General features: G+C 41.1%; 1 protein-coding gene across 4 annotated transcripts in view; it reads right to left on the bottom strand.

Moving 5' to 3' along the window:
• Window positions 1–218: 218 nt before the first annotated feature.
• The window catches only part of LONRF3 (LON peptidase N-terminal domain and ring finger 3), a 40,162-nt gene continuing 20,633 nt past the window's right edge, over window positions 219–19,747 (bottom strand). For 2 of the 4 annotated variants that reach the window (XM_036270320.1, XM_036270319.1), the window contains 6 exons: window positions 11,224–11,338; window positions 8,462–8,583; window positions 6,440–6,598; window positions 5,630–5,792; window positions 4,244–4,393; window positions 219–1,118 (listed from right to left, as the gene is read on the bottom strand). In XM_036270320.1, coding sequence (XP_036126213.1) covers window positions 963–1,118; window positions 4,244–4,393; window positions 5,630–5,792; window positions 6,440–6,598; window positions 8,462–8,583; window positions 11,224–11,338 — 865 coding nt within the window. In that variant the 3' untranslated portion in view covers window positions 219–962. The remainder of the gene's footprint in view (window positions 1,119–4,243; window positions 4,394–5,629; window positions 5,793–6,439; window positions 6,599–8,461; window positions 8,584–11,223; window positions 11,339–19,747) is intronic. The other 2 variants (XM_036270323.1, XM_036270322.1) reach the window with 2 other exon arrangements.

The following is a 19,747-nucleotide window of genomic DNA, read 5'->3' as shown; positions in this document are numbered from 1 at the left end:
TGAACTGGGGAAAAATTGCAAACGTTTAGAATTAGGTTGCTGAGAAAAATGCCTGTAATAAAGGGCATTCCTCTGATTCATTGCTTCATTCCAGAAAAATAATTCCTTCAGCTTTGCTATGTATAACACATAGAAAATGGATTATTTTACTTTATCTTGGCTTATTCCACAATCTATGCCAAATCCCTTAAATATTTTATATTATTGAATTCAAACTGAAAAAGGGGGGGGGAATCTGTGAAAATACATGATCTTAGCATGATTCTGAACTTCCTTTAAGCATCCAATTGGATAGATACAAAAATAGTTCAACTGGGATCAAACGTAGTAAAAAATTATTAAAGCAAAAATGGCACATTTCTACTACTGTTACTTCCCTCTGGTTACATGGTTAACTACATCAATAAATAAAGCAACTGAATTCAGTAATGTACACATAAATAGTTACAAACATACATGTAGATAAAAGGACACAGCATTGCAAAAAATAAATTATTAAAACAGAAAGGAGTATAAATATTATTTTACACAATGCTTTATAAAAATCTGAAGTATTTGGAATAGAATCTCAAGTCAGTGAAACAATGCAGCAACATTATTAGTATCTTTGCTTCACATTTCAATCACACAGTCATTCACCGATGAAAGAAAAAGAATTAAAGCAAAATCACTTTAAACTTTCAGAAAATTTTATGTCAAAAGCAATTTCTTTCTGGGCTCTTGAACACCTCTGCTGTGCTTGTACTTGTGCAGCATGTCAAGAAGTAGTTTAACATAGAAAGTTTTTAACAGGTCACATTCTTTTGTCTTTCTACCCAGTTTCTCTCTGTAATCAACAGCAGGGTAATGCCTCTGTTTGACACTTCCTACTGTTAAGATGTTATTGCAATTAGATATATTTACAAGATGACTCCCCTAGGCGATGGAGAGAGTGAAAGTTCCTCTTCATCAATCCATTCTCACTAGTTTTGGTTTCGAGATATAAAGGCCAGGACACGCCGAATACCGTTCAGTCTATCCTTTAAGGACCTCATTGCTAGGAATGGGAGCTGAGCTCGGCTTTCCAATGGAAGAACTGCTAATGTCCACCAGCACCAGGCTGGCCCATTTGGGTTAATCTGCAACAGAGAAACAAAATGGGTTCATCCTATTCCCATAGAGGTGATATCAGTGTGGAGGTTCCAAAGTAGCAAGGTAAATATCCCAGGTAAAACTGCTTCTGTTTGTGGCAGAGACTGATCATTGCCCCTGTATCTATTTCCCCGCATCTTAGCTGGGTGTATAGCCACCCAGAAAAATGAGACATTTCTCAGCTTCCCTTGCAGCTAGGTGAGGCCATGACACAAAGATATAAAGGGAAGTGATATGTGTGACTTCTGGGTCATGACCTGGGAAAGGGGCACATGTTCTTCATCTTCCTCTTTCTCTTCCTTTCCCTTACCTAAAACATGGATATAGTGATCAGGAGATCAATATTCAAAGGATGGTAGAGCTTTGTGAGGAAAAAACCTGGATCTCTGAACAATCTCACGTAACATATTAGTCCTCTAGGACATACATGCCTGCTACCTTGTTTAAGCTAGTTATTTTTGGTAGTCATTAAAGGAAGCAAATCAATATAGTAACAGATTCACTATACTTCCTAGCCAGGGTGATTTTATGAGCTGGAATATCTACTACGCAGTCTCTTCCACTTCTAAGATTCTATTTAAGGTCCTTCGGAGGGATGCATACTACTTGCGGGCCTTCAATTCCCATGACCCCTTAGGCTTTGCATGTCTCTTAACTCCCTTCATTTCCCTGTTTCTGGCTGAAAGCACTATAGTCCACATATGCTATATCACTATATAGAGCCCCTGCTAGTTTCTCCCCTGAAACCAAGCCTATTATTCACAGCCCCAAAGCCCAGCAATCCCACTTTGCAAAAATTCCAATTAGAAAACACATTCACTTAAGAAATGTATTCAGTCTCCAAGTTCCTTTCGCTAAAAAGCTTTCTCATCCCACACAAACCCTACACCACAATGCTGTTTGTCAACAGCTGCCCAGGCACACATTTTAAACATTGGTGACTTATTTCCTAGTAATCCAGAAATGAGCTTTCTGCCCCCAATTTTCTGAAGGTTAGTTTCAGGACTTTAGAGAACCACATTCTGGTCAAATCACTTACACATGGGATTATTCGCCTCCAAATTGGTTCACATAAATCTGCCCCAAACCACACTGCCCTCTTGGCTTCTCTGTGCCTCCAAGTTCACTTGGATTCATTTTTGTCCCTTGCTGCAGTCTGTCAAATGCTCTCCCTCCTATTACCAGTTTTGAATATTACATTGAATTATTCTGAACTTTCTTTCCTAGGATAATTAATGAAGATATTTAAGCAGATGTTAATATCTGTGGCTGTTTCTAAGAAGTCTTCTCCCAAAGCTCAGAACATTCTTATTAATGGGACCACTGGGGCTACAGCATTGACTGAATCAAACTGGATGAATGTTGGCTTTTTGTTTGTTTGCTAGTGTTGCTGCTGCCAAAGCAACATGATAACAGTTCTAATAATAAAGGAAAGGAAACAAAACCCCATGTTCTGGCTTTCTGTCACTGAGCCCTTATGAATCACTCTGTGGAATCTGTATTTTTTCTTGTGGAAGATGCTATTATCATTGTTGATCACTATCTTCTGCCTGACTGGGGGAGATGCTTTCCAGAAGGTGAAGGGGAACACTGAGCTTGATCATGAGCTTGCTCAGAGCTCTGCTGTAGTCCTGAGTCATAGTGGCCCAGAGCCAGGAGCTGTGTTATTGGGAAGAACTAACTGGCCTTTCTCCCTTCAACATTCATGATGCTTTTGCAGAGGGAAGGGAGCCACCATTGTGGTCTGGAGAGAGCAAAACATTTCAGTGCGTAGGAACAGACTGGTGTTTTAAAGTCTCAAAATGCAAGAGGAAGAGGAGACTTTAGAGATCTCTTCATCTACCTGTCTCAATTCAGAGATGGGAGAAAAGTGAAGAGAAGAGAAGAGACTTACCCAGGGTCACACAGCTAGAGAGGTAAGCAGGACTAGTCTTTTGGCAGGGAAGTCAGAACATACATACTCTATTTTACTATTGTGACAGAGTCAGGAATGAGTGTAAGTAAAAAATCCAGAAAGTTCTGGAGGTGATGATGTAGGAGAGCCAGCTCAGAATGTAGGAAAGGTAATTGTGGGGAGATTTTTGGCTAGGATATCTCCAGTCTTGTCCTAGAAAGAAAGTGTTTTCTGATTTATACCAGGCAAGCAAAGCTTGATGAAATCTAACTATCTCTACTTTCCTTGAGAGGTTCTGATCTGCAGCTTTATCTCTTGAAGGGATCTTTCCCCCTAGGAAATAGATTGACCCAGTAGAATCCAGTGAACTGCTTTCTAGTATAACTCAGCCAACAGTAAATGTAACTATTGAATTAGTTTTCTCAGGTCCTGCTCACCCCTGATGAGGAAAATGACAAGGGTCTAGACCAGCAGGACTAAGCATGGAGGGACCCAGACATGAAAACTTTCCGTGGTTTGCCTGGCCAGTGTGGCTCAGTAGATTGAGTGTCGTCTCATGGACCTAGAGGCCCAGGTTCAATTCCTGGTCAGGGCACATGCCCAGGTTGCGGGCTCGATCCTTAGTAGGGGGCATGCAGGAGGCAGCTGATAGATGTTTCTCTCCCACATTGATGTTTCTTTTTCTCTCTTAAAAAAATACCAATAAAAAATAACATATTAAAAAAAAACATTTCTGTGGTTTTGCAGTTGAAATCCTTTAAGGTAGCTGACCCTATTTCACAGCTCCCGAAGCAATGGGAGAGACAGTTATGCAACTTCCTGGAAGTAGCAGCCTTTGGTATCAGCTCCCAGGATACCCTTCTCTTAAGCCTGGCTTTTGTGGGAATATTGTCACCCTAACATACTACCATGGTGTGACTCTAGACTCATACTCAAGGTTTTCCGATTGATGGTGTCTGCATTTCCATCTCTCACCTGACATCTCTCAAAATCTGTCTTGGATCCAAGTTCCCACTACTGTACTTTAGCTCCTCCAATTCTGACCCGGGATCCTTTTGGTCTTACTCCTAACGTCCACTGCCCAGCAACACAATACCAGATTAGATCCATCTTGCTCTCTGCATTTGATTTACTAGATGACCACACATCCATCTAATCACAAACCCTACGATCTCTTATCTGCTGGGGCAACCGATTACAAAGACAAACTTTATATACCTGGGGATCCACATCTTTCTCTGGCATTGGACCAAAGTGATTGAGTATCCTATTCTTCAGAGATGATTTGAGTGAATGAAACCATGATGACGCTTGTTCATAGACACAGTTATGTAATCCCATGAGCTCAGCACAATCTTCTCCTTGAACCTGAAAGTATCAAAGTGGAGGTGAAACATTTTGTACCTTCTCCATCACTCTCAGAGCCACTGTTGGTACCTGATTCTCTTTGAGCATCCATCCTGTCCCCCTATGGGAAAGCTCACCCACCCAGCTTTCTCTTGTGTAGTATGTGAAAGGCTCCTCAGCCAGATGATGGGCTATGGGTAAACACTGCTGAGGGTGGAAGAAGGAGATTGAGCTGGGTAAATTGGCTGAAACAGCAACACATATAGAAAACAAGAAATGCAAACTACCCGGAGTGGAGGCATGCTCTTAAACTAGGTTATGCTGGTTTCTACATCTCTCCTTTTCATTTTTTACATCTGCTTTGTCATTGCTCACTAGGAAGAGAGACATGAATGTGTCTGTGTCTCATTTTATTTGTTAAATGCGGTTTTATTGATTTGTCAGAGAAAAAGGAAGGGAGAGAGAGAGATAGAAACATTACTATGAGAGAGAAACATTGATCAGCTGCTTCCTGCATGCCCCCTACTGGGGACAGAGCCTGCAACCCGGGCATGTGCCCTGACTGGGAATCGAACCAGGACCTCTCAGTCCATGGGATGATGCTCAATCCACTGAGCTACACCAGCTAGGCTGTATCTCGTTTTATAACTCTATCTTCCAAGTTGAACACATTTTTTGCTGATCAAATACTTATTAATAGTGTTCTATGTAGTGAACATAAATATAAGTGAACAAGGGATTATTTACCTCCTCTTCTGCCCATTAGTCCAGAAAACAAAGATTAACCAGACATGCCATCTTTCTGCATTATGGGGTAATACATTACTGGCAAGGGCTTTTAGCCAGGTTGCCCATTTAAAAATACAAATGCATGTGTGAATCTCCAATTATCGCAAAAGAAAAAGTTTTAAAATATAAATAAATTGATAAAAACAATACGCATGTAAACCCTGCTCCAGATCTATCCCTTGGTACCCCTGGCAGAGATCTAACTCCCAGCTAAATGGGCCCGAGGGTTGGTCTGGCTTGGCATTTATTATTCATGAATATAATTCAGCAACTAAGCAGGACAGGGTGTGCTCTCACTGCCATTCTACAACCCAAATAACAATCAGGCAGCATTCAGTGTTTCTGCACGAATTTGATGAGAAATCCCAATGCCCCCAATGGTGCTGAGAAATCTTTTTTCAACCATCTCCATCTGCCAAGCCACAGGAATAACCTTGCTTTGGGATTATTGGCACTAACCACCCTTACCTTTTGGTCTTCAATGTATTCAATATCAGCTGTGTTGTAACCATCCCGCTGGCCCTGATGGAGGACCCTGAAGCGCCTCTTGCCTATGCTGTCAACCACTGAGCGGCCATCGGCAAAGAACTGAACATTTCTGATCTCTAGGATGCAGCCATATTCTGCAAACCTGTTTATTGGACATAAAGTCAAGAAATTGAAATCTTCATGAGATGTTTCCCTGGCCTTGACAAGCCATTTCTATAACACCCGTCCGTGCCTCGAGGGCCTTCTGCCTATTCACCTGTCCCAAGATCTACAGCTACAGCTATAGAACAGGCAGTACCTGTGTGAAAAAACAAAACAAAACTCAATGTATTAGTATAACTGCTACAATTTATTGAGCACATACTATGTGCTAGATACTGTGCTCAGTGCTTTGTGTGCATTATGAACTCACCAATCCTCCCAACGAACCCAATGATGTAGGCATTCTTACTGTACCCATTTTATAAATAACTTGCCCAAAGTCAAACTTGTTCCAAGGATGAAGCCGGAATATGAACTCAGGCATTTTGACTCCAGAGCCTACACTCAAAAAAAGTTTTATAGTATATACCATCCATTTAACAAAAGAATAATTATGAGGATCCTTTAAATAGGTGGCCTCTTGCATGCTAAACTAAGGTCTAGAGGGACCCTGATCCTTACAAATGCTTCTGGTCATGACCTGGCTAAATCTCATGAGCTGTACCTCCCAATCTCCTGGGAGAGCCCTAAGGTAAAACAAAAACCTTCTCCACCCACCTTCCTTGACTTCAAAAGCTCCTCACTTACCCTTTGACTGGATCTCCAAGGCACATGCCAAACTGTCTTGTGCCTGTCTCAATGCATCTACGAATCATCAGACGGTAACAAGGCTCAAATATGTGCAGGGGACAAGGAACGGTGGGATAGGCCATAGTACACACGAAAATAGGCACATTCTTATTTAAGCTGTCAGGAAGAGTAAATGACATGGTTCTCAATGCAATGGAGCACAACACAGAAAGGTTGGTCAAATGTGTTATCATGCAGTCCCCCCACAGGAAGGCAAGGAGACATCAAGTTTTGATGGCTAATTAAAAATACTAAAATGCAATTGTTGCTGTGGAGTGAGTCCCATGATTGGGCTAGCCTAAGGTCTCAGAGATGCAAACTGACATTCTACACAATCTAATTTGGCTAAAGTTCTCTAGTACATTATCATGGTAGGTGCCAGTTATACTTCATTTTTCTTTTCTTTCTTTCATGCTCTCCACTCAATCTCTTCAGGTGCCTTGCTGGCAGTATGGGGAAGGGTACTGGCGGTATAAGTGGACCCAGATCTCCAGTGGAGTGGCAGGAAATTCTCTGCAGAGTCACCATGAGCACCTCAAATTTGCAGAGCCCCTAGAAGATCTGCATAGCTGGTCCAGCTGGGAGGAGGAGGGAGCAATGGAGAGGTGAGAGTAATTTACCCTAGTGACGCTCAAATATACCTGTGCATCAGAATCACTGGGGGCCCTTAAATTCAGACATCCAGGATGCAGCACCTCAGAGACCCTGGTGAACTAGCTATGGAATCAGGAACCCAGGAGTCTGCCTTTCAACAAGTACCCTCAAAGATTCAGACACACAGCTTGAGTGGGTACCACCAACTGGGCCAGCTCCTCCTGGATCCCTGTTCTCATACTTGTCTAGTAAATCCAATACAGGAACAGCGGAACCTGCCAATAGATATAAGACCATTTGCCCAAATTTCAAAAGGATTAAGGTTAGGATGCCTTTAAATAGAAATCCCTCTGCTATATTCCAATATTTAATGTTACCAAGACATTAAATAATATTTAAGAAGGGCTCAGAGAGATTCAAGACCAACTTAAGAATCAGAAATAAAGATAAAGATGCCCTGAGTAGATCTAATATAAGTCAATGAGGTAAAAAGGATTTCATTTTTAGCTTCCCAGGAAAACATGTTGTTCAAAGTGCGAGGGACATTCAGACAAGCTGGTGGCAGTTTAGAAATGATTCTCTACAGGATAGGCATAAAACCTGAACAGCTTTTGCCATTGGGAACCTTGCCCCCAGAATGCTGCAAGGATTCCACTGGGGTTGAGATGGAAATGCAGCAGTACGAGAGGCAGAAATTAGTGACTGCCTCCCGTTCTGTCCACTAAGTGAGCTGTTCTTCCACCAGGCAGAGAGCTTGGAGCCCCACTTGCATCCCCATCCCTACCTTTCACCTCTCACAACACCTGTGCATGGCAGAGAAAGCAGCATTCTTACTATTACCATCTATTAAGTGCTTATTAGCCACCAGCTCATTTGATCTTCATAACAAGTCCAGGAGGTAAGAACTATTATCCCCAAACTTCAGATGAGGAAACTAAGGCCAAGAGAGGTGAAGTGACTTACCTAGGGTCACGAAGTACATTCACTTTGTGGCAGAACTGGATCACAAGCCCAAGTCCAGCTGACACCAAAATTCTTAACCCCAGAGCACCTCCTTATGTATTTTAAAAGTCTTCTGGACACTTAAGCTACTCCATCTTACTCCTGTCAGTGATACCATTGCTGGTGCCAAGATCTGATTTGGTCAGTGGTTTGGCTCATGCTTCTTCAGCAGTGTGCTGGTAAATGTTGAACAACTGCCTTTCTGAGGGGAAAAATCCCTAGTTTATAGCATTTGTCAATTTCCGTGGTGTAAATACTCTCATCATGGCCAATTTCAAGTTACCGACATGATATCACTGAATGAGGAGTTAGGAAGAAATGTGAACATTCAGCTCTATGAGCTGGTATGAGTGAAACTGAAAATAGAAACATGTATATACATACTTAGAAAGTTCTTCCATTTCCTCTTCATAAAGCCTCCTTCGTTCCTTGAGTTCTTCTGGAAGGAATTTAGCTATTAGCTCTTCCATTATGACATTTTTGCTGTATTTTCTTGATGCCAAGCACTATATGAGAAACGAGGCAATTAGATATTATGTGGTCATCATAAAAACACAAAGCACTTCTGATGCAATCGGTAGAATAATCAAATGACCCACACATTGGAGTAATTTGGCCCCACGCATGAGCAGCTGATACTATCATAATGTATGTATTCTCTGGGTGATAGAGTGTTTTGTTTTCTTTAAAAACCAAAACCAAAACCAAAACAAAACAGACAACAGTATGGTGATTATCAGAGAGAAAGGTGATTGTGGGTGGAGGTAGAACAGGGGATAAACGGTGATGAAAGAAGACTTGACATGGGGTGGTGAACACACACTACAATATACAGATGATATATTATAGAATTGTATATCGAAACCTACATAATTTTATTAACCAATGTCACCCCAATAAATTCAGTCAAAATTCAAAAACACATGCAATTGATTATTGTTATAATTAGAAAAATATTCTAACAAGGGGAAAAGACCTTCATTTATGTTTTTAAAATTTCACTGTTTTTCTAAAACACTAAAATTGAGATCATGTTGTTGTCAAAAAAGGGGAAGAATCTTTCCCTTTCCCTTTCCCTTTACTGATGATTGTGTTTACAAGCTCACAGAAACGGTCTCTAACTGAGACATTCTGAATGTTCGTGGTCAAAAGGTTCAGGAAACTAAAAAGCAATTTTCAATCATTAATCCTTTCCTGCCAGGCCCCACCCCCATCCCATCCCAAAGCTTGATTTCTGGATATTTCAAGCCTAAATATTTTTTTCTTCTCTATCTTAAAAACAAACAAACAAACAAACAAACAAAAAAAACAGCTAAATACTGGTGATTTTGTTTGTTTTTTAAAATATATCATTTAGTTATCACTGACATTATGTTATAAACCATGATTTTAGAACTGAACTCAGGTTCAACTGCACTATTACTCTCCTCCCAAACACCCCTACCCCATGCATATCCAGGCATCTGTAAGTAGGAGCATCGAATTGTGTGGACCAGGCAATAAAGCATCTATAGAGAATTGCTTACTATGGAAGCTACCCACATGGGCGCAGAAGTGGAGAGCTCCTGAGTATAAAATTGCAAGCTTCAGGCAATTTTTTTTCTTTCCCAGTATGGGCTATGACTGTCTATTCTACAGTGAATATCATTGGAATAAGATATTAATCTCTCTGGGAAATGGTGTAAATGTGACCCTGTGTGTAAACAAAGAGACAGATGAAAGTATCTTCTAGCCCCTAAGTCTGGGACCCCACAGCATCTGCCTCCATGATGCCTTATCAGCCACTGCCATTGCGTGGCTGCAGAAGAACCAACTGCTTTACCCACTCCCAGTCTTGGGGAAAATCAGTGACTCAGGAGGTAGCCAATCCAAGAAAATGACTCCTCTGCTGACGCTCAAACAAAAACCCAGGAAAGGCACATACTAAACTGTTCATGGTGTTTTTCTCCAGGTGATGAGCATAATGGTAGACTTTTGTTTTTTCTGTTTATCTGAATGTTGCAATGTTACCATAACACAAATGTATTATTTTAAGTATAAGGACCATGGGCTTCTCATCTATAATCAGGCCAGCAAATCCCACCCCTTTACCTAGACACTGACCCTTTCCCCAACCCAATACACACCCTCAGGGTTATCCAAGATTATTTCACTCCTCAAGGTGCTGGGAAAGCTCAACATGTGACTTCTCTGGACCTACATGCACCTCAAGATCATCTTGTGTTTCCAACCTGTCCTCAGGGATGATTGTAAAATGTGGCATATAAGTCCCTGAGGGAGGGAAAACAAGATGGACTCCTGGGTGTTTTGTGCTAAGAAAATTCCATCAGATCCACTTGAAAAACCAAGGTGGCAATTTGTGTGATTCATTTCAGAGGGCCTGGAAGCCCCAGAGCTTTTCAAGTAGCCATGGATCTGCTAATAAATAGAGTGGCTTCTGAGGGATGGAACAAGGACCACATTGAAGGTCTGTCTGCAGCCTTGGGAGTGATCTCTTCAAACCACAAAATAAACATTGATGATAAGGGGACATCAGAGCTTGTCTAATCCAAGCCCAAAGAGGACACAAGATTCACCCAACATCACAGCGAATCAGGTGCCATGATGGGATTAGAACCAGGATCCATGTTTATCATCAATTTAATACTTTTGTTTCCAACACAAATTTATTTCATTACCAACAGTTCATAAAAAGCTAGATGTTGCCTCGTTTTTCTGAAGGACTCTGTGGAGAGAGGAGAGGTAGCTATGGAACATAATGAACAAAACAAGCTGTCGACCAAAAGAGACCCAGAATCATGGATGTAGGGAACAGACTGACAAACTTCAGAGGGAAGGGGGATGGGAGGAGTGGGAAGAGATAAACCAAAGAACATATATGCGTATATGCACAACCAATCAACATGGACACTAGGCTGGGGAAGGCAGGAGGCAGATGGAAGCAGGAAGGAGGAAGTCAATGTGGAAAAAAGGGAGACATCTGTAATACTTTCAACAATAAGAAAAAAAGCCAGGAGAAAGAGATGGATGGTCTGAGGGGGTATTTTGCCCTAGCACAGTGCAGTGGTTTGGGATTCAATAGGACATTCTCTTAAGTACCCAATTCCAAATAAGCTAACCCAACCAAAAAAGAAATAATGTTTTACCTGTGAAAGACCATCTTTGCACAGGGGACACTTCGCATTGTGATCTAGGCACCTTTCAAGGCATTTTAAGCAAAATGTGTGTCCACAAGGTGTTGTGACTGGCTCATAGAATAATCTGAAATTTAGGAATCAAAATGGAAGAAAATTGCAATAAGAACAAAAATTAAAGACAGAGCTACTGAATGTTAAACTTTTATAGTATTATCTGAAAAATTCTGTGTGTTGGGGAGAGTTTTTTTTTTTTTTTAATTCGTGCTGTTGTTGCACTTCAGAAAGGCATTTGCTTTTATTTCTGAACTGAATTGTAAAATAATGCATTTAATAAAGTTTAGGACATAGCTAGATCATTTTGTAACATTAGTTCTAGTCAATCTCTTCTGGGGCATCCAGATTTTTTCACTGTCTAGAGATAAATACCCAGAGTGTCTGAATAGATTATAATTCTAAAATATTTAGCCAACCTATTCACCTGAGTATATGTAAACACATAGATAAACACACACACACATTCATATGTTTACCCATTTAAGTACTTTATATCACATTACAATGGAAAAAAGACTTGGCTTCTTTGCTAACCTTGATTCTATTTTTTACCTAAGCAATGTTTATTCCCTGAAGGATTTTGAAATCACACCTGTAACAAACATATAACTGCCTTTTTACATGGATGAATCATTTCCTAGGGCTGGTAGAGTAATATTGTTAATGTGCTTACTAATACATACATACTTACATACATATGTACATTATACATATATATGTAAGCACACATACACTTCAATTAAATGCTATTTTAATTGTTTTGCAGGAGCTGGATATTTTCAAAGCAATCTGGGGGTCTTTTTAAAAGCTATTCTGTACATTGAGAGATTCATGGATTTACTTTTCTTAAAGAAAGGCTCACCTGCAGCAGAACCAATGGTTTGAAAATGATGGTTCACAAGTGGTGCTCCCACTCACCAAGAGGATAGAAAGTAGGGAAAGACCCTGACCAGATTATTTTGACCTCACAAGAGTGTTAGTTGAGAGGAAGAGGCAGCCAGCTGCACAGCCCTCACCTGTGGCTGGGGCTGGGAAGAGCATCAGCAGCCGGGCCAGCACTGCCAGACTGAGCAGAAGAATCAAAGTAGTATCAGAACTGAAAAGCACTTGAGGAAAATTTAAACCCACCAACTAGAGTAAAACTGAGATCTAGAGGGGATTCAGTAGCTTATCTATGTGTACAAGCCAACTATTGGCAGATGAAAAGCTATCCAATTTCCACTTCAGTGGTGTGCTTTTCTGTTAGAATGATTCTCCATCATTGCTGTGCATGACAATCACCTGGGGAGCTCTTTCTTTGAACAGCTTTATTGATGTATAATTGATATGCAATAAACTGCACATACTTAAAGTGTACAATTGATAAGTGTAACATCTGAACATACCTATGAAATAATTTTCACAATCAAGACTGCGAACATACCCATAACCCCCAAATATCTCCTCATGCCCCTTTGTAAACTCCCCCTCCTGCTCCTCCCCACACTCTGAATTACCTGGGGGACCTTAAAAAATTACAGATGCCTGGCACCACACCTGTAGTGATTCATATCCCTTGGTTCAGGGTAAGGGCCAGGCATCAGGTATTTTTAAAGCTCCTTGGGTGGTTTTAATTTGCAACCAGGGTTGAGAATCACTGTATTACACAACCCTACTAATCTGTGCAAAGGCAAATCTTCTGAATTAGTCTCCAAACCTAATTGTCACTGTCACTTGTGGAGCTTTAAAAATACAGACATGGCAAAGCCCCATGAGATAAAGTTTGTTATTCAGCAGGGCAAAGGAAGGGGCAGAGATTTGATATTTTTTAACAAGATAATGAAGGTCTGAAGTAGGAGACTTTTCATACATTCACATTTTTCTACTCTTTGAACGTCAGAAGCCTGTTTTAAAAGTAGCTAACTTAACAGAAATAATACATTTTAGTTATTAAACTGGCCAAAAAGTAAAATTAATTTTCAAAAAGAAAAGCTCTTTATGATGGAGGTCTTAAGCAGTTAACTAAGGCAAGAAGAAAAATAAATAAAGTTTGAGGATTGGGAAGAAAGAAACTAAATATGTCATTACAAATGGTGAACATAGAAAAATCTAAAACAATTTACATAATGATTATTAGAACTGAAAGAATTAGCAAGGATGCTAGATAGATACACATACACAACTGTGTTCTGTATATCAGCAACAAACATGAGAAACTAAATTTTTTAAAGATGACATTTACAATTGCTTTTAAAAATCAAGTACCCATGCCCTGGCCCGTTGCTCAGTGGTTAGAGCATCGACTGGCGGACCAGAGTTGCGGGGTTTGATTCTGGTCAAGGGCACATACCTCGGTTGTGGTTCAGTCCCCACCCTGGTCTGGGTCTAGTGGGAGGCGACCAGTTGATGTGTCTCTCTCACATCGATGTCTGTCTGTCTGTCTGTCTGTCTGTCTGTCTCTCTCTCCCACTCTATCTTCAGATAAATGGAAAAATAGAGGATTACATTTTTTTTAAATTAAGTACGCGAGAATAAATCTAACAAGAGTTGTATATCTGAGACTTCTACTGGGATATACTATAAACACGTCATTGAAAGAAAGTAAAGAAGACCTAAATAAGCACCAATACAAATCCCAACAGGTTATTTCACTCATTCATTTGTTTTTGTGGAACTTGACAAGTTGATGTCTATACTTTATATGGCAAGGCAAAGGGCCAAGAAGAGCTGAGACACTTCTGAAGAGCAAAAATGTGGGAGGACTTGCTCTACCAGACATCAGAACTTATAAAGGTGCAGTGATTAAAGCAGTATAGGACTAGCACAAAGACACAGATCTGTGGAACAGGACAGAAAGCCCAGCAAGCCCCAGACACAGATTCTTGATCGATGACAAATGTGGCATTTCAAAACAGAAGGGGGATTTTCAGTACATAAATAGCATTCTCGATAATTGCTGTTTGGGATAGCTGGTGATCTACAGGGGAAATGAAGTTAAAGCACCTCTCATACCATACACAAAAATCAGTTCCATGTGGGCTGTAAAAATAAGTGTGAGAGACAACAGTAAAGCTTTTAGAAGATAAACAGAATATCTGTGACCTCAAGGGTAAAAATATTTTTTTAAACAAGACACAAAAACCCCACTAACTATAAATGAAAAGATTGGTGATTTTTACTTTATTAAAATTAAAAATTTGTAAGTTCATCAAAAGATGCCATTAAGAAAGCAAAAAGACAAGCCACAGAGTAGGAGAGGGTGCTTACAGCACACAAGACTAACAAAGAGCTTGTATCTAGAACATATATAGAATTGCTACAAGTCAGTAAGAAAAAGAGAAATAACCCAATAGAAAATGAGTTATGACTTACATGCACAGTATACGTAAAAACCCATCATAGCAATGTTCTTCATAATAGCTCCAAACAAGAAACTACCCAAATATCCATCTATAATGGAACTAATAAATTTTGATAGATTCATACAAGGGACACTTTATGTACACTAATAAAAAGGAACAAATTTCACCTACCTGCAATAACATGAATAAATCTTAATACTGAGGGAAAGAAGCCAGAACAAAAGGATACATTCTGGATAATGCCATTTATATAAAGATTTTTGAAAAATAGGCAAAATTAAATTACACTGTTTAGGGATGCACACATGGTGGTAAAACTTTTTATGTGCCCGGGACTCTCTGGTCCGCAGGCTGACGCTCCAACCGCTGAGCCAAACCGGCCAGGGTGGTAAAACTATTTTTAAAAAAAGAAGAGATAACAGTCAAAACAGTGGTTTCAGGAGAAGGATGAGGGAATTGTGATTTGGAAGTGGCATATGGGCAGCTTTTGGGGTTCTGACACTTTTATTTCTTGAACTGAGAATGGTTGCATGAGTATCCTCGTTACAGTATTTTGGTAAGAGAATACATATATTTTATGTACTTTTCCATTGTGTATATTTCACAATTAAAATGTTTTTCAAAAGTGTGGTTTGCAGGCTGAGTAGGGAACCACGCTGTAATCTAACTACTAGAACAGCCAAACCCGAATAATTCACTTTCTCAGTAATATCAGTCCCATGAAGCTGAAGGCTCTGTATCTGCAAAACTACTTTTCCCGAGAATTTCAAAATTGGGCTTTTAGTTCATTTAACAATGTAATCCACATAAAATAACAATGATGTAGTTGGTCAAATAATTGCAATAAATACTGACATCTAATGAGCAGATGAGTAAAACAGACACAAAAGGATGAAGCAACTCTTTGTAAGAGCTGTGATTAAAATGCCCCTGATCTGAGTGGTCACAAACAAAAATGATGCCACAGATGATGCATAATTATTGCTTTGAAATAATTCAAGGTTCAAATGCTTAGAATATATCATCTTTCAATACTCAATTCACTTCTATATTCAGGGTGACTCTACTACAAATACTGACTAAGTAAAGTGATTAGGAACAGATGGAACATATTTCTCTTGCTATTCTAGTGTGTGTAATACTATTTTTCACATAAATTAAGTTTAGATATTAATAGGTGGTAATTATGATTAGCTCCATTCTACTACAGAGAAAATTAAGACCCAGACAGGTTAAATAACTTGCCCAAGGTCACACAGCTAGTTGGGGCTTGTATGTGAAGTAATATCTGATTCCCAAGTCCATATTCCTTCTCCACTATATGACACGACCGTAGCTGTGTACACATCTGTATCTAGAACAGAAATCATCCATGTACGTGTAGAAAGCACACAGTCACACACACACACACACAAACACACAATTTTCTCCCTTCCTCTGTGTCTCCCTCCCTCTCTTCTCCCCTCATGGGGGTGGGAGGTAGAAGGGGAGAGAGAGAAGTCTTGATGATAGATAGATAGATAGATAGATAGATAGATAGATAGATAGAGCAAGCTAGATATAGAGATATACTTGAATTCCTCTCCCTTTTATTTACCACTTTTTTAAAATCCTTACCTGAGTACATGCTTTTATTGATTTTAGAGAGACAGGAAGGGAAATGGAGAGAGAGAAACATTGATGTGAGAGCAAAACATCAATCAGTTGCCTCCTGCATGTGTCCTGACTGGGGACCAAACCTGCAACCCGGGTATGTGTCCTTACTGGGAATCTAACCCAAGACTTTTCGGTGCACGGGACTACACTCCAACCAACTGAGCCACACCGGCCAGAGCTGTTTACCACTTTTGATAATGATTTCAGAAAACACTTTGGACAGACATTTGTAAATCAGAGTAGGGCCAGATTTTTTCATAAGAAAGCATTTTACATGGTTACGTGAGGGATTAAACAACAGTAATAATAATGTTTTCAGTTAGATGTCAGCCTGGATTAAATGCTTGGCTTATCTGAAAATAGCTATCTTTTCCCACCAGTTACATCCTTGTATTGTGTTTCTTTGCCACTAACAAATGAGAGCAAAGAGGGACCCTTGAAAGAGGGGGTAGATAGAGCGAGGGAGAGAGAACAAACTAGAGTAGACTAGAATAGTATTGAATGAACTGAATCCCTAACATCCAGGTAGCTGAGTGGCTAAATCTAGGTTCAATATAAAGCTTTTTGTTTCAAATGACAGAGGTCACTAGGTAACTGGTTCAAATACCAAACATTCTTGCTACATGTCTCAAAATATTCTTGTCACCACAAAAGTGCTTCTGCACAGCAGCCCCAGATGTGACCCCAATGGCTAGGGTATCCATATCAGGTAAATCTCAAAGGAAGATTTTCAGTTACTAAAGTTTGAGGGGCAGAGTTCTGAGGTCTTGGAATTAGGAAGATATCTCCCTCAGCAGAGCTCTCCCAGTCCAGCAAGGGAGACTTGGAGACTGGAAAATTCCTCATAAACGCAGCTGCCAATTACTGCTCCATTCACTATTTCCACTGTTTCCCGTGGAATTTATAAGCTGCTCCATATTTTCTCCCTAGGATCAAATATATAAATTCACACTCTAACTTGTCTTTTACCAATGCAGCACCACAGCAGTGGAGTTCATTCCAGAAACTTGCATAGGAGATACAAATGTCCAGTTTATGACTCGGGAGATTGTTTAAAAATATCTGTACCCTTAGACCCTCTCTGCAAAAGACACATGAGGGTCATAATAGAACCTAATAATAATCCTAACAACAATAAAAAGAAAAACACTAAGAAGTGAAAAGAGAAACTTTTCAAGACCACAATAATTCAAGCTAAAGCCTGTATATTGATAGCCCCTATGAACATCTGATTTCTACTTAAAGACAAATCTTGTTGGAAGGGGAACCACATGCTTCTGACCAAGGGCTAGTTTAAAGAGCCTTGAGATCAGAAATGTTCTCTGGACTTGGCAGTTTTTTTGTTTTTGTTTTTGTTTTTTCCATAAAGCAGCAAGAGTCCCCCTATAACTTCCCAGCCTATGCAACAGCTACTCCAGGCAAAGATGGCTTTTTGTTTTCAAGTCTCACTTAGAACAAAGGGGCAGGATAAAGGAAATATTGGCTTTTAAAGTCAGAGCAAACAAACTAAAAGGGGTCTTATCCTTTTTGTGTTTATTTCTTGGACCAGATTTCTAACCCTTCTCTGAACCCCCCTGTTGAGATCAGGGACAAACAAGATGAAAGGGAGAAAGGAGAGGAAAGGGAACAAAAGAACTTCAACCTCAGGATTCTTAGTCCTCAGGGGAAACACAAACAGGATGAGTCTGTGTTTGATTTTGCATCCCCTGGCATCAGGAGGAGTGGTAAGTACACTAAGGAGCTGGGCTTTCTGAGCAAGGTGAATCAGATCTCTCCAAGTCTGACATCTGAAAGACCTTAGCTCTTATCACAGGCTTAGAGCCACCTTGGTATTACCTATGGAGGCCCACTTCTCTGCTGGGAAGCAGAATTTCTCTATCCTTTTGGCTCTGGCATGACCCACCTGCCACTTTGTTGTGGAGGAGATAGAGGTGGAAAAGGAAACAAACTCTTGACAGTATATGAAGGCTTTCCTTGAGTGCTTCTACATTCCAAAATCTCTTCAACCATTCCTTATCAGGTCTGCTGACCTTATGAACAAATCTGCCCATTCTAATATTTTTAAGAGAAAGAAAGGTATACATTCAGGTAGTGGCTGCCTTACTCATTTTTATTCAAATGACAAGAAAAGTCATCCCAGATACAAATGCATGGGATTGATATAGAAGGCATATGTGCTTGTAAAGGGCAAGACAACATCTGAGGAGCCTCTGCTGGCTGGATCCCACTGTGTGATGGACCAAAAGATTTTCTTGACATATCTCCTCTTGGCTCAACCACCTAAACAACTTTTGTGTAAATATCTCAGCCTTCGTTAATGATCTTTTGGTGAAAAGACACATTTGAGAATAGTTAAAATGGGAAGATGGCGGTGGGCAGGACCAGAGAGAGGGTGAGTATGTGAGAGAGTGAGCTAGTATGTGAGAGAGTGTGAATGGATGTGAAGGTGGATGACCAAACCCAAGCACTGCAGAGATGCAGAGCAGAAGGTTCCTGTGCTGTGGACGGGAATGCCAGCTACGTCGGTAAGCAGCTCTTCAAGGCACTTCACCATGCGCAGCAGGGAGGTCCCACCATTTTGGAAGATCACGGGGCTTCCCTGAGAGGAGGCAGTGGTAGTGGCTAAGGCCCAGCAGCCTGAGCCCACCAGCACACCTGGCACCATCGGACCAGTGGACACTCTGTGTCAACACAGACCAGTGCACAGTAGTGGAGCTCCCAAGGTGCTGGTCGCAGAAGCCACAGACAGCTGGGAGCTCAGCACCATCCCCCACAGTAGCAGCCTGATCAGAGTGGAGATATACCCCCAGCAACAGAGGCTGGGGAGCAGACATCCATCCCCAGGCAACAGAAACACAGACCAGTAGCTGAGACCCATCCCTAAAAACTACAGCAAAAGCTGAGCAGGAGTTCAGCCCCACTGGGCAGCAACACTCCCCAGCCACCAGCTGCGGGACCTGGGGCTCCACAGAGCCCTGTGAGGTCCATCAGCTCACAAGAGCGGTGGGAAGCCACAGCCCAAGAGCGACTGGTGCAATCCAGCTGCCCACCAGTGGGACCTGCGGGGTGCTGGGGTACCAGAGAGGCCCGTGCAAACCAGTAGCGCACAGGAGTGGTGGGAAGCTAGAGGTATAGAGGGACTGCTGCAATCCAGCTGCCTGCCCATGGGACCTGCAGGGTGCGGGGGCACCAGAGAGGCCTGTGCAACCCAGCAGGGATTGTGCAATCTACTTACCCACGGGAGCTGTGGGGTGCTAAAGCACCAGAGAGGCCTGTGTGACCCCTCAGCACATAAGATAGGCATAGAGCCGGGTCCCCAAAGGCTCTGTGCAATCCAGCTACCCGCAGGACCTGCAGGGTGAGGGGGCAACAGAGAGGCCTGTGCTACCTAGCTGTGCACAAGATAGGCATAGAGCATGTGAAAACGAAGGCGAAGTGAATGGAAGCCACACAGACGATTTCCCAGGACCAACCGGAAATTA

This window comes from Molossus molossus, unplaced genomic scaffold, assembly GCF_014108415.1.
Source record: "Molossus molossus isolate mMolMol1 unplaced genomic scaffold, mMolMol1.p scaffold_m16_p_2, whole genome shotgun sequence".
Lineage (NCBI taxonomy): Eukaryota > Metazoa > Chordata > Mammalia > Chiroptera > Molossidae > Molossus > Molossus molossus.
This window is presented reverse-complemented; position numbering and strand designations above follow the sequence as displayed.